This window comes from Microcebus murinus, chromosome X (genome assembly GCF_040939455.1).
Source record: "Microcebus murinus isolate Inina chromosome X, M.murinus_Inina_mat1.0, whole genome shotgun sequence".
Taxonomy (NCBI): Eukaryota; Metazoa; Chordata; class Mammalia; order Primates; family Cheirogaleidae; genus Microcebus; species Microcebus murinus.
Window position 1 is genome coordinate 90986780 of NC_134136.1, and position 15663 is coordinate 91002442.

A 15663-nucleotide genomic window follows, 5' to 3' on the forward strand; every position below is an offset into this window, starting at 1 on the left:
TTTACTCAGCAAATGCTTGTTCAGCATTCTGAGCTAGGAAATGTGCTAGGGCCTGGTTCTTCAAAACTTAGGACATGGGTCTCTCTCCTTCCAGAGCCTATGGGGAGGCAGAAATGAAAACCAAAAGAGCAAGAATATTGCTATCCTGGAAGCATGTTCAAACTTTATTTGGGAGATGGAATATCCTCGAATCTGGCTTAAGGAGTTAAAAAAAAAAAAAAAAAAACCTGGCAAATGAGGTAGTATTTTAGCAAAGGCTTGAAGCATAAAAAGTTTGAAGCTAGGAAAGCAAAGAAAGGATCTGCCATTAAGAAAGAACACAAGATGCAAATGCCTAAAGTAACAGGAAGTGTGGCTGGATCCAGATCATAAAAGGCCTTGATTTCCAAGCAGGGAGTGAGTGTCTTAGAGGGAATGAGGCACCTATGAAGTCTGTTAGGCTATAGAAAGTCTGGAGCTAATGGATTAGCTGTTTTAGGAGAAGTCCACTGGTAGCATGGAGGGTTGATTGCAGGAATAAAGTTGCAAGACTGAAGCAAGAAGAACCATGGTGGGTGTAAATAGCGGTGGCTATGAGGTGTAGGTGATGGACTGCATGGATGTTCAAGAAGTAGAACTGGATCTAGAAGAGAGGGGGCCCCTCAGGCTTAAGAGTAGAAAGTAAGTAGCCAGCACTCCTTTATCGCGCTGTATAGTAGCAGCACTGCTTTGGCCACGCCTTCACTGCACACAGAGGTCTCTGAAGTCTCAGTATCTGGGGCCAGGGTTAGGGCTTCTCCTAACCTTCATTTCCTCACCGAGCTATGAGTGTCTCTGCCCTGTCCTAACACATTTCTCCTCCCCACACTGCCGTGCTCTGCCCTCCTCGTCCTGGAGTCCATGTGACAGACGACAAGGTCAGCCTAGCTGCTGGACGACTCTGACTTCATGCACTGATTTTGATAACTTGGCTCTTACTGTTTCCCTCCCATGATTATCACTTTCTATTTGTAAAAGGACCCCTGGTCTGTCCTTCCCAGCCGGGTCCTGCCTTGTAACTGATCTGCTGAAAGCTTCCAAAACCTGGTGCCATGACTCTGAATCCTAAACTGCAACCTATACACCCACCGCCTACTGGCAGACCTCCATAATGCTGGCTGCATCCCTGCTGTGGTCAGTAGCTGAGATTTGTCTGTCCCATCATAGGGACTTTCCATGTCTCCTGAGTCCTGTCTATTTTTATGTCCTGAATATGACATCATTACTCTAGAGTTGTGCTACATATTTCAAACTGGGCATCTAATACAGTTAGAAAAGCCTTTTAAGAAAATGAGAAGAACAATAAAAAGAAAAAATAAACAGGACGGGTACGGTGGCTCATGGCTATAATCCTAGCACTCTGGGAGGCCGAGGTGGGAGGATCCCTTGAGCTCAGAAGTTCGAGACCAGCCTGAGCAAGACCAAGACCCTGTCTCTACTAAACACAGAAAAATTATCCGGGTGTCATGGTGCACGCCTATAGTCTCAGCTACTCAGGAAACTGAGGCAGGAGGATCGCCTGAGCCCAGGAATTTGAGGTTGCTGTGAGCTATGATAACAGCACTGCTCTCTAGCCAGGGTAACACAGCAAGACTCTGTATCAAAAAAAACAAACAAACAAAAAAAAAAAAACAAAAAAAAAAAAAAACAGAAAAGCAGATCAGTCCACAAGGTGGCAGAAGTGTGCTAAAAAAAAATTATAAGGTGCAAAAATCTAAGAATCCCTGGAATGCTGGACAGGCCTGAAAGACCATCTACAGTGGATCACCCTAATTGTGCATGATAAAATAGAGAAGCAGAAAGTTCAAATTCTTTATAAGACTTGGGGCTCCCCACCTGTCAGTGACAGCTGGCAGTATAAACAAGAGTTCCTGAACCTTGGTTTAATGTTTTAAAGCAATTTGCTCACATTGGTTTAATGTTTTGCTCACATTTACCACGCTATCTAAACGTAGAATAAAGTAAAAAAAAAAAAATAAAGCCGAATAATACATTTTCAACTAGTGTATATGGGTGAATAAGTGGAAATGTAACCAGAAAAGGTTGAACTTTTCTATAAAGAATGTTCCTTACACATTTGATCACACTACTGAAGCTAACATGTTTCTGAAGTATATAGTTAAGAATAAATATGTGCTCAGGCCAGGCGTGGTGGCTCACACCTGTAATCCTAGCACTCTGGGAGGCCAAGGTGGGCAGATCGTTTGAGCTCAGGAGTTCGAGACCAGCCTGAGCAACAGCGAGACCCCGTCTCTACTAAAAAAAATAGAAAGAAATTAGGTAGACAACTAAAAATATATAGAAAAAATTAGCCAGGCATGGTGGCATATGCCTGTAGTCCTAGCTACTCAGGAGGCTGAGGCAGGAGGATTGCTTGATCCCAGGAGTTTGAGGTTGCAATGAGCTAGGCTGACACCATAGCACTCTAGCCCAGGCAACAGAGCGAGTCGGTCATTCATTCATTCATAAATAAATAAATAAGTGTTCAATGCAACTGGGATCCTGAATTGGATCCTGAAACAGAAAAAGGATATTAGTGGAAAAAACTGGTGAAATCCCAACAATATGCAGTTTAGTTAATAGTACCACATCAATGTTAATTTCTTCTTTTTGACTAATGTACCATGGGTATGTCAACATTAGGAGAAGTTGGGTGAAGCGTACAGAGTATATGGGAACTCTCTGTACTGTGTTTGCAACTCTTCTTTAAAATTATCCCAAAATAAAAAGGTTACTTGAAATACTAATAAAAGTATTGAGGTGGGAGGCTGAGAAGGAAGAGGTAGATGCAAGACTTTTCACTGTGTACCTTTTTATAACATTTTAATTTTTGAACTACGTGACCATATTACATTTTAAAAATAATTAAATCAGAACAAATTTAAATTGCTTCAAAACAAAGAAGTGATAAAATCAGGTACAATCATTGTCAGGTTTGATTATTGTCAGCAATAGTCATTTCCTTTTGCTTCTACTTTCTTAAGAAGTAACACAACTCGTAAAAGAGAAAGTAAAAAATAAATTACAAAATTAAGAGCACATGTGCATGCATACACTCGCAGAGCAGTGCACTGAGCTGTTTAAATTCAAAATGGAAAGGAAACCAGGTTAGGTAATTGCTAGGATGTGGCAAAAAGACATAATGACTCACCTTCTCTGTATACATGGAGACTCTAAAACAAACAATACAAATGGAGCTTGTGTGCTTTCTTTCATTCACTTAACAAATATTTACGGGACCTGTATTCATTGTCCAAGGTTCTGGAAATATAGTCATAAATACAAATAAAGTAGCCTTCATAACAAAGACTTGAATGAATCTTCCCTAAGGAGTAAGATTTACCCATTTTTCAACCTATTTTAATGCTGACTCTTAAAATATTGTATCATTGGGGTGGGTGGCCTCTAAGATGGCGCCCAGTAATCCCCGATTCCTGGTATTGGCTTACTTGTGTAATCCCTTCTCCTTCAGTGTGAGCTGGACTTACTGACTCACATCTAATAATTAGAAAATGACAGAAGTGACAGGATGTCACTGGAGATTAGGTTATAAAACAACTGGGATTTCCCTCTTAGGCACTCCCTCACACTCTCTCTGAGGGAAGCCAGCTGCCATCTCATGACGCAGCCCTGTGGAGAGGCCCATGTGGCAAGAAATTGAGGTTTGCCAACAGCCACAGAAATAAGTTTGAAAACAGATCCCCTGCCAGTTAAGCCACAAGATGACTGCAGCCTCAACTGACACTTGGCAGCCTGTGAGAGACCCTAAGCTAGAACCACCCAGCTAAGCTGCTCCTTGGCCCAGAGAAACCATGAAAATTGAAGTGTTTGTTGTTTATGGCTACTATGCTTTGAGGTAATTTGTTACACAGTGATAGCTGACTAATGCAACTTCAACACTGTTGTTGCAGCCGGGCGTGGTGGCTCACACCCGTAATCCTAGCACTCTGGGAGGCCGAGACAAGAGGATTGCTCAAGGTCAGGAGTTTGAAACCAGCCTGAGCAAGAGCGAGACCCCGTCTCTACTAAAAATAGAAAGACATTAATTGGCCAACTAAAAATATATAGAAAAAATTAACAAGGCATGGTTGTGCATGCCTGTAGTCCCAGCAACTCGGGAGGCTGAGGCAGGAGGATCGCTTGAGCCCAGGAGTTTGAGGTTGCTGTGAGCTAGGCTGATGCCACGGCACTCTAGCCCAGGCAACAGAGTGAGACTCTGTCTCAAAAAAAAAAAAAAAAAAAGACTGTTGTTGCTAAGGCACAAGCTAAGAGTTTGAGGTGAGTTGGTGCAACATAAATTTGAGGACATCCTCCAGGATCCCTCACAGGGAAACTCGAAGGAAGGCCCAGAAGGAGAAAGAGGGAACTGGGCAGAAAATGAGGCAGCTCCCCAGGAAAAGAGAGGCAGAAGTAATGAATGGTGAGGTGCGAGAGGATATATATGCCTAGAATGGCAGTGCTGGGATGGCTGAAGTGAGCAAGACCTCTGCTATAGCCAAAGCTAATAAAGAATGATGCCTGATCACAGCAGACGCACAAAGGATCCAGTCTTCAGTTCACTTACTTGTGCGATTAGAGTTTTAAGGGCCAGTAAGCGTCCCTGAGCCGCAGCTTCATGAAGTGGAGATCGATCAGCCCAGCAGTCTGAAATACAAATCAAGCTCAGAGTCAAGGTCTAGAGAATTCTTTCTGCAGCTTATTCATTCTGCCCACCCACTCTGAGGGGAGATTTGGGGGAAGAAGAGGGAAGCAGGTACTATGCGTCAGGCTCTCTCATCAACCACTTTCAGGGTGACAGGCTACTGAATGTAAAGCCCATTAGTTTGGTGATGTGTGCTGAGAAGGGGAACAGTCAATCTCTCTGGCTTTTTGGAGGCAGCTTTAACGAGCAATAGATTTCGTTCAAATATATAGTGCCCGGTGCTTGAATCCTATAACTCTAAATAAGGCAAAATGAAGGGCAAAGCAGGTCAATGTGTTTCCATATTTTTATCCTTCCCCTGCCTCCCACCTCCATCCCAAAGACTCAATGGCCTGTGTACTATGAAGTAGACTCTAAGGGACCAGGGAAAATGGTTTTCTCCCCAAATTTTCTAGGCAGTTGTTTCTGTTTCATTTGATAATGAAGTATATCTACTATTAATATAATGCAGAATGTCATTTTTCAGATGATTGAATATTGATTGATATTGTAGCAACTGGTACAAAAATCTGATTTTCAATATGTCTAGATAGATTTTAAAAAGGAAATTTAGATATAAGCATATTTTTTAGCATTGTATGCTGAGAAAACCTAAACCAGCATTCCTTGGAGAAACAGTTGACCCCAAGCCTGGGGTCAAAAGTTTTTTCCTAAACAGCTTTGTTATGGGCATTTTAGTGTGATGGCTGAGCATGGGGCCAGTGGAGCCAGACTGCGTACTTTGATGACCTTCTCTGCCCAAATCAGCAAGTTACCAAAATTATTTGAGCCTCAATTTCCTTATCTATAAAATGAAGTTATAGTAATCTAGTATTTGGCAAGTGCTTTGTTCTCTAAGTAGGCCAATAAAACATAGCCATGATGGTAGGTGCTCCAGACATGTGAGGTGCTCCAGTTTATGACTAATAAGTAGGCACAGCAGGGTAGCACTCCAAGGAACAGCCTCAGAACTGCCTTACAAACAGATTTTTCTTATAATTGCTTGAACTAACCCGCTTAAATGGCCATTTGAGAAGTAACCCTCTATTAAACATCCCAAAGAGAAGTCATTTGTTTTGGAAGAAAACCTACTCCAGTTTGCAAAATGTGGGCATTTTTCAAATGATGACTATGCTCTCTACACACTGAGTAGAATGTAATTCAAATTGGATTTAACACAAAAGGCCCCTCTTCTCAACTTCTTCTAGGTAATCCTGATGATGTTAAGAACTCAGGGTTTCCATACCTATAAACATGGCAAAATGAAAATCCCACCAAAGATGGAATTGTGTAAACTTAAAATAACTCAAGGCCTTAAGGAAAGAGTAAATTTTTCCAATGGATGAAAACCAGAGTTATAAACATTTCAATAAGTCCTCTTTCTACATTTAAACTCAATGTATTTTCTCTAACCCTTTGGGTTATAAAAATGGGGAAAGCTTGAATAAACCCTACAGGTTGGATTGATATTGTAGCAACTGGTACAAAAATCTGATTTTCAATATGTCTAGATAGATTTTAAAAAGGAAATTTAGATATAAGCATATTTTTTAGAATTGTATGCTGAGAAAACCTAAACCAGCATTCCTTGGAGAAACAGTTGACCCCAAGCCTGGGCCAGGAAAAATATAAGATGGATTTCATCAAACATTTTACCAGAAAGTAAAGAAGTACTCAAAGAAAGATGGGAAATGTCAAAAAAACAAACAAACAAAAAAAAACCAGAAGCTGGCTCAAAGGGGCTTTCATTGGCCAAATATGGGACAACTTGAGCACCAAAAATAAACAATGAGAGTATGAGATTATACCCCATCAAATAAAATAGTAATATAGAAGTCCTCACTAACATAAATGAATATATAAAGATGGAGAAGAGAAAGCGCTTCTTCATAATAGAACACCAACTTATAAAAGTGGAAGAAATAGTAGAATCACCCTTAACTTGTCTCCCCATAAAATAATTACTAACTATAAAGGGAGTAGGGGTCGTTTTACAGAAGAAAACTGTAGAAACCATCTTACCCAAGTGATCAAAGTTAACATCATTAGCAATGGAACATATCGGTACTGTGTGCCATCTGATGGAACGTGATGAGACAGCATGCCACTGCTTCCGTGACATTCTTGATCCAAATGCATAAACCCGATCTGATTATGAGGACACCATGCACCAACCTAAACCGAGGGGATATTCTGCTAAATAATTGGCCTGGAACCAGTTCAAGGAGGGACTGAGGAACAGTTTCAGATTGAAGGGTGCTGACAAGACACAACAGCTAAAGGAAACACAACTGATGGTTTTGCTATCAAGGACATCATTAGGACAGTTGGCTAAACATGAATGGGGTCTCTGGACGAAGAGAGACAGGAATTCTTTGTACTATTCTTAAAACTGTCGGTTGAAATTAGTTCCAAAATAAAAAGTAAAATAAAAATAAATAGATAGATAGATCAAATCACTGGTGATCCCACACTCCTGATATGAATGTGTAATGCTTTTTTAATAATAAAGAAAAACAGATACAATTTTTAACATGAACATATATTGTGTTTGTATCTGCACTTATTCCAGAGTTGATTAAAAGTTGAAGAGTGAAATATTTTTAAATCTCTTTGGACATTTATAATTAACTGGAAATAATGAGATATTATATGTATGTAATGCTCGATTTGTGAGGCTTGGTTTTCCCGTAATTATCTCTCCATGTCTTTCAATGTAAAGTGTACAGCAGAGATGTTCCCCTCTGGCCTGATCGCTTTTAGAAGTGAACGCAAGCACGGGGGCTGGGAGGACAGTCTTTACCCACAGCTGCCGACTCACCACTCTCACCAGTGGAAGAAGCAAAGCCACAGTTGGGGCTTTGTTACTCCATTGTTCAAACAATAGCCAGTCAACCTGAGTCACCCAAAGGTACTACAAGTATTCGCTTCAAAAAAAACAAAAAAACAAAATTTAAGTAGCAACTTGCTATTAAAAGAGTTGTCTTAAGATATCAGAATGAAATGGCTTTATTGTTTCTAAATCTTGCCTCCAAGGGGGCATGGTGGTTCCCTTTCCTCCTGGGAAGCAAGAACCTTAAGCACACCTTTGTCCTATTTCGAACTTTCAAATAGCTTTCTGTTACTCCTGAGTCCCATAAGCCCTGATCCATATACACAACAACATGGATAAATCTCACAAACCTAATGTTGAATGAAAGAGCCAGACACAAAAGAACATATGCTATATGATTCTATTTCTATAAAGTACACAAGGAGGGCAAACTCACCTTGGGTGTCAGGAGACAAAAGTATCCCGAGGAGGGGCAGGGGTAGGCTGGAGGAGGACCTGGTGGAGGCCATGCAATAATAGGAAGTTTGTTGCTTTTGGGTGCTGGTTCCTGACTGTGTTCACTTTGCAAAAATTCATCCAGCTGTTCACTTAGGATTTGTGCACTTCTCTGTATTTATGTTATACTTCCGTAAAGAGTTTTCAAAGCAACTCAGGCCAACCCCCTTTCTACTTGTAATCTCTGATCATGCGCACAGCTCCTGGCTTCTCCTCACTCTCAGGGCACAAGGCATGACTCTGTCTGGTCCACCAAGCAGCTGGAGGCGGAAGGGCAGCATGTTCTTCACATGCTTCCCACTTCTTCTTTTTTCTAGGTGCCAGCTCCTTTGGTGCCTTGGGAGTGGGGAGAAGTGAAGAACAGGAAAGATCTTTCCAGTTAACTGGAGAGGAGGAAGAGGCCAGTTCTGCTCTCTTGGCCTCAACTGCAGGCCTCACTCTGGGTCTGTGGCATGCCCTTTGTACCAGGGCTCATTCCCAAGCACTTTTTGTACCCATTGGCATTTGGCCACCTGTCCTCATGTCTCCCATCAATGCAGCATCCTCTAATGTCCTCTACTTGCACCCCATCCTCTGAGGTCGTGGTGACAAGCCTGTGGTGCCATCTTCACTCCACCAAGAAAGAGGGAACGGTAGCTGTCCTGGGCTTCTCCCTCACTACCCCACTGCTTTCCAATTCTCTTTCCCCCTATTTGGATAGCATGAGGGAGCCCTTCAGCAAGTTGTCTGAGCAGGTTTCCAACTTGAGAGTGAAATAGCAGGCTCCCCTCCTCTTGGGTGTCCCTTCTCTAAACTTGTATTTCTCCTAGAGCCCCCATCCTATGACTTTCAGTAGAGGAAAGAAGAGCCTTGTTTTATGAACAGGAACACCCCAAAATGCACAACAACCACTTTGTTCCACATGAAGCAATCTCATGGCTAGTAAGTGGCAGAAGTAGGATTGAAACTCAAGTTTTAGGGACTTCAGAAAACACCTTCCTCTGGTTTTAAGAACCATTGGTTTTTAAATTCTGCTTATCTTTATAGTAGATTTAATTTGTTTGGGGATGATTTGACATCCACTTTCTCTCCATAAATAGTGTAAACAAATCAATAGTACTGCCTTAAAAGTAGACATCATTTTTGTTTCCCAGCTGGAAACAGAATCACTGTCAAGAAAGGAACATTTCCAGTTTAATCGTTTTCCAGCACTTGCTTTAAAGGACCTTGAAGGGTTTTCACACACAATCCTTTTCCAGATACTGCCACAGTAGGGTCTTCCTATTTTTCTATTCTTGTTCCCAACAGTTTTTTACTCTTATCATTCTCATTTTGTGATTTGGAGCTAATTGTGAGAAACTGAGGATAAAAGTTATTTGGCAGCTTGGGAGTTTTTCCATTCCTTTCAGGAAATATGCAACTAAGCTCTCCAAATAAATGAATGCTTAAATAGGACTCAATCGTTGTCCTCTAAAGCAATCTATTTTTAGTTATTTGGCAGACGGCCTGTGTCACAGGGCTGCAAACACATTATGAAGATAGTTTACTCTACAAATATGTTTGCTTGTTCTTGATGAGGTATACAGAAAATTCAAGCACTTTTTCATTTTCCCTTTTGAATTTTTCGTAGAATGTGATTTATATATCTAGTTCTCAGACTATTTGAATAACAACTTCTAAAACCATATATTTCACTAACAAAATTGGTTCAGATAGAATACAGTTGTCTAAGTTCCAAGTATTTGAGAGAAAAACCAATTATTCTTTTTCATTTTTTTTGGCAAATTATACCCTATTTCCAACAAGGACTTCAGATTACCAGTTTATTATTCAAAAAGACCACCTAACTGGTTATAATCCCTGATGCACATGGAAAAATCTTTATTCTCTTTATTCAAGTTCTAAAATCATATTAAGCAACATTTTCTTCTGTAGCATTTATTAAAGAAAAGAAAATGAATAGGGAACTTCAATTTTGAACCAAAGGATAGGCAAGACCCTAGAAGAATTAATATTAAGTAATGTCTCCAAGATAACTACAGAAAACATACTATAATAAATTTCTTTAGATATCTAAAATATTATAATAAAACAGAGTTAAAATGAATATTCTCTAGAATGTTCCAGTGCTGGTTAGATCATACACAGTCAATGAACCATTTCAGACACAATGAACCGTGTTGTGGTATGCTACAAGGAAGGCTTCTTTGAACCCATTAGGGGCAAGAGAGCTGAAATAATGGTGGCCTGTGGGAGGCAGAGCCCTGGGGGGACTGGTTGTCCCAACTTGGGAAAGACCAGCAGGCACCTGAGATATGGAACCACTTAGAGCAGGGGTCTTCAAACTTTTTAAACAGGGGGCCAGTTCACTGTCCCTCAGACCGTTGGAGGGCTAGACTATAGATTAAAAAAAACTATGAACAAATTCCTATGCACACTGCACATATCTTATTTTGAAGTAAAAAAATAAATGGGCAAAAACACCCGCATGTGTCCCACGGACCGTAGTTTGAGGACGCCTGACTTAGAGCATGGTTAGGCCAACGTTTGAGGAGACAACCAGTGAAACTACATAAGAGCAGAAGGCTGGTAGTGGTTTGGGCAAGAATTGAACAAAGGCAAATCCTATTTGAATGGAAAAGACAGAAAAAACAAGTTAGGAAGATGAGTCAGACAGAGGCAAAGACGTCAGATGTCAAATCATGGTCAGTTTGTTGGTGAGTGATTTTAAGTGTAACACTTAGAATAGTACTAATCTTTTAGACATAGCTTAAGCACCTCCTGAGAAAGGTGCCTACACAAATATCTACTACAGACTGAAGGTGGGATTCGGTGATCCACCTGATGCTCTAGACATAACACCAAGGGCCAAGGACAATGTTTCAGCTTAAAAAAAAACTATATATATATATATATATATACACATATATATGTATATATGTATACACACATATATACATATATATAATTGACAAAATATACAGAGAAGCTTGAAAATCAAAACTAATAACAGTCAACCATAGCTTAACTTAATTCTGATGAGTTACCTGCAAATGTACTAGCTTAAAACACAAAGACATATCGACTAATGTATTCTAGAATATGAAATTCCAGAATTAAGAAGAAAACTTTCCAAAGGATTTTACAGTTAAAAAAAAAAAATGTATCATGAGGAAGAGATGTTAGGTGTAACTTCCAAAAGAAAGAGTGCCTAGGACCTGGAAAGTCTAACCTCTACCCTGGCTGAGTTTTTCCTGTCCTGCCTTGTTTTTGACATTGCTGATGATAGTTTACAGGAACAGAATATGCTAGCAGAATCAAGAAATTTAACCTTGGACTGGGACTTGTGTAAGTCAATTAGCTAACTTACTGATTAAATGTCATATATTTTCCCAACAAACATTTGGCTAACCAATGAATAGCAAAGGTGATTTCCGGTTTGAGTGTAACACTCTCACAAAATTTTGTTCTTGATTTTTAATACATCTTATTTTAAATATATAGTATCTGTTAACAGTGATGTCAAAAGAAAAAACACAGAATCATGTAAAAACTACTGGTTCTGGTATATTACTGCCTATATCACTATAGAAAAACTTATTTACCAAATCTGGATATACTTTCTATTATATATATATATGGGGGGTATACATATACACAGGAAGGAAATAAAACAGGGAAATTAACATGCATCATTCTCAGCTCTACTTCTTTAATGATAATTGAAAAATATGTTTTTGACCTTATAACACTATACTACCTGCAAATTAAATGAATATTATCCTAGGAGCATGACCAAGTAAAGATATGAGTTAAAGAATGAATAATTATATTTAAGAGATTTGCATTCAGGCTCCAGACTTAAATTAAAACCATGTTTACATGGGTTTTGATTACTATAAAACCTTTTTAAAAGTGCACTTAATTAAGGACCACAAAGACAGAAATAATGCACTTGAGCAGCAGGAGAAAACATTTTTAACATTCTCTTGCCAATATTGACTTTGTTGGACTTTGCCTAATTTAAACCATAAGGTGATGTATCTATAACAACATTGAAACTATTACTGAATACTTTAGAAAACCCTTCCCATTTTACAAGTTAAATTAGAAAATAGCTTTTCAGATCATGCTTAACATGAAACTAAAGAGAAGTATTCTTTTTTTTTTTTTTAACCAAAGTAACATACCTCCCTGAAACGTGTGACAAATGTAATCCCCAAAAGAAATCTCCTTCCACAATCCGGGCCATCGGACACTTTCTGAAACTTCAAAATTCTTCTCAGTTTCCCCAGTTAATTGAAGCATTCTGATGCTTCGTCTTTGGAGGTCTTATTTCTTTGGATAAGACTGCTGTTGTCTAGTGTCTTCCAAGTTGTCTAGTGTATTGGAATCACATAGCATACGTCTATTTTGAAAGAGAATCCTGGATGCAAATTGAAATGGATACTAGATAAAGAATGATGTAATCTTGGAACCCCTGTGAACACTAAAAATACATAAGGAAATTCTGAACTGTTTATGAATAAATACTCTATTAAGTGACAATCCCAGCAGTGACAGGGATATCTGATTCATTACTTTTGTAGCATCTCACAATTAAGGTGAATAATTTCTTAAAAGAAATGGAGACTAATCACTACAAAGCATGAGACTGTAAAATGTTTTACCCAAATCTTGATGTTTCATATTATAATAACGTTTGTTTGCAGTGCTTTGCATGGTGCCACATACAAATGGGTTTAGTGAAGGGTTTTTCCTAACAGCAACAAGTTGTTAATCAATTTCAACTGCAAATTGCAGCACAAAAATATACCCAGCATGCCACGTTTGCTGCTTAAAATCAAATTTACTGGTCATATTCTATTTCCTAAGGAAATTGTCTTGTTAGAATGTTCATTGTTAAAGTTTGATTAAAAATATTAAAGAAAACAATCCTATATAAGTTCTTTTGGCCAGTAGAAATGAGGTTTCTCAAAATACTCTTAGTAACTAGCAACTACTCTATTTACCTCTTGAATAATAACTGTTAATAGATCTACTAACTTGCAAAAATAAAGCTGAAAATCCTTCACAAATTGATGCAACCTACAGCATTTGCCACTTTAAATGATAATGTTTTAAAACTACCCACTCAAAACCAAAGTTACATAACATCTGCCTTCTAGAAATACTATTCATATGAATTATCTAGGAGGGGTTTGTAAGTATTGGGAACAAATTCATGTATTTTTACCTGAAATTCCACCATAGATCTCTTCTGCTATCCTAGCTGCTTCTTTTCTATTTCCTTTGACGACATAGAAATGGGTTAGGAGAGCCAAAAAAACCTTAATTAAAAGCTTGAAGAAAAAAAAGGTAGCAAACATTGTAATAAAAATGTTTTTAAAGCCATAGAAAACAGGACCATCTTCCATTTTGGCTTATGCTCTGCATAGGGTCCCAGGACTGTAAAATTTCACTGAGTTATAATTGGTATCATATGACATCTATTTTAAACCTTCCAGCACTCGGTGCTCCTGTTACCAAGTACTCAGTTTGTAGGTTCTAATCTAACTGTGATTTGGCAAGTGCATGTGCTGACATCCACAGCAATGCTAAATAAACTAAAGAAACTTCCTTCTAACCAGAAACATCCAATAGTTCTAGAGCTACATTACTCAGTACTATCTAACAAACAGGATTCATGTCCAGACCCTTTTTACTCCTAAACCCCTATTTTTGCTATATTATTTTGAAAGGCAGGGTTGGAAAGATAAAAGAAGCTTCTCAGACTCCAAAGAAACAAAGCAAGCTATCTGATGTTCATACACAGAAGTGCAAATATACTCTATGTTCTTAGTGGGAAATACTATTCCCAGGAAAATTTCATTTTCTCTTCATTCTGAGGTTTATGGAGGATTAAGTCCAAATCTAAAATATGACTAGTTAAAAAAGATAATTTACTCTAAGGCAGTATTTACTAAAAGGCTCATCTTAGATACCTCTCCAAGTGAAAGTGTCAGACTGGAAGCCTTGGGACTACTCACTGTGGTCGCTTCATTGATGACAAGGTCTCACTGCAAGGTTCCCTCCTGATCACTCACTTCCATTACAAGCATCAGTAAACATGGTGCCTCTTTCTGGAAAGTATGGGCTGTCTTTGACCATGGAAGAGTCAAAAAGAAATGGATGAACGAGATCCATGAAAGAGATCTGGGTGAAGTACTCAAAGATTCAACGCTCCGTAGTTGGGCAATATTCACTCATCAGCTGGCCAACACAAGTGAAATCGGTTTATTTTTAATTTTCCTCATCACTCTAGGTTTCTTCCTTCACTCTCTCTGCTATATTTTGTAAATTTCTGAAATCTATTGAAAAGGCAAGCCAAAATAAAATTATATGAGTAACTAAATAAATCCATTTAATAAATGCTTTATGAAAAATGTGGGAGTTTCTCAGAACAACTGCCTCTATAAGTACTGTTTTACTATTCTGTTAAAAAGGCTGACAGATGAGATACAACCTTAAGCCACAATATATAGCTCATCCATTTCAGTACATCACAGCACTATAAAGATATTGTATTTTTTTCACTCTCACGGAACAGATATTAACATATAAAATTTACTGAGCTTAGATTACCTGGTAGAACACCAATGTATGAAAATACATGAATACAAGTATTTCAGCTCTTTTCGTGTATCTCTTCCTTTGATTGTACTCTAGGTAGGCAATCATCTACTCATGTCAGACCAGTGACGCATATTGTTTTATAACATTACTCATGCTCGTCTTGGTCTTTTCATTTAAAGCATGGCTGTCCTTTTTGTTTTACACACCAAAAATGCTGGTCATGAACTCTACTTTTTTAGGGTTCAAATGGAAGGCTATATTGTTTCTGAGAGACCATCTTTGCCACATTTGAGACGGACATAAAAGGCTACAGATAAAAGGACAGTTGATTCACAGTGTATTTTACAAATAAAATAAATGGCACTAGGTTTCTCAGCCTCATCACTACTGATATTCTGTTGTGGGGGGCAGTCTAGAGCATTGTAGAATGCTCAGCAGCAACCCTGACCTCTACTCATTTGATGCCAATGTCCCACCCCCATCCAGTAGTATTAAATACCAGAAATGTCTCCAGAAATTGCCAGATGTCCCCTGGGGGGACAAAATCATCATCCCCATCCTGCAGTTGAGAGTTGAGAACCACTAAGCCATACCCAGAAATAAATGATAAAGTAAAATCAACTCTCCAAAGTACTGTAGAATACAGTACAAATTCTATACAAATCAAATTCTATACAGAACTTAAATTTTCATAATTTCATAAAATCCAGCCACAGGATGATACAATTTAACATCAAGCTACATTTCTTTAGGAATGCAGAGATGGCTAAAGAGGCCTTTAAAAATACTTTACAAAAGTAAACACAGACCCATAATACCATGACTATGCCAAAAATAAGTTTTGGTGTAAGATAAATCCAAACATATGAATGTAGGTGACTGCTTTGCACTGCTTCCAACAAAAGGGGTGGGGGAAGCCAGGCTTCTGTAAATGAAGTCAAAATTCAAATTTCTCTCAAAATAGCTGGCAAGATAGAAGTATAATTATGTTGTTCACACACACGATAGTTTGTAGATGATTTCATTTGTCTCACGTGATAAC

The 15663-nt window shown here is 38.7% G+C and overlaps 1 protein-coding gene across 7 annotated transcripts in view; it reads right to left on the minus strand.

Annotated features, from left to right (window-relative positions):
* The window catches only part of ASB11 (ankyrin repeat and SOCS box containing 11), a 30580-nt gene extending 15306 nt beyond the window's left edge, over window positions 1-15274 (minus strand). Inside the window, exons 1-3 of one of the 7 annotated variants that reach the window (XM_075999483.1) lie at window positions 13243-13327; window positions 12197-12432; window positions 4583-4662 (exon numbers count right to left, since the gene is read on the minus strand). In XM_075999483.1, the coding sequence (XP_075855598.1) occupies window positions 4583-4662; window positions 12197-12314 (198 nt within the window). In that variant the 5' untranslated portion in view covers window positions 12315-12432; window positions 13243-13327. The other 6 variants (XM_075999487.1, XM_075999486.1, XM_075999489.1 and 3 more) reach the window with 6 other exon arrangements.
* Between the last annotated feature and the right edge of the window lie 389 nt (window positions 15275-15663).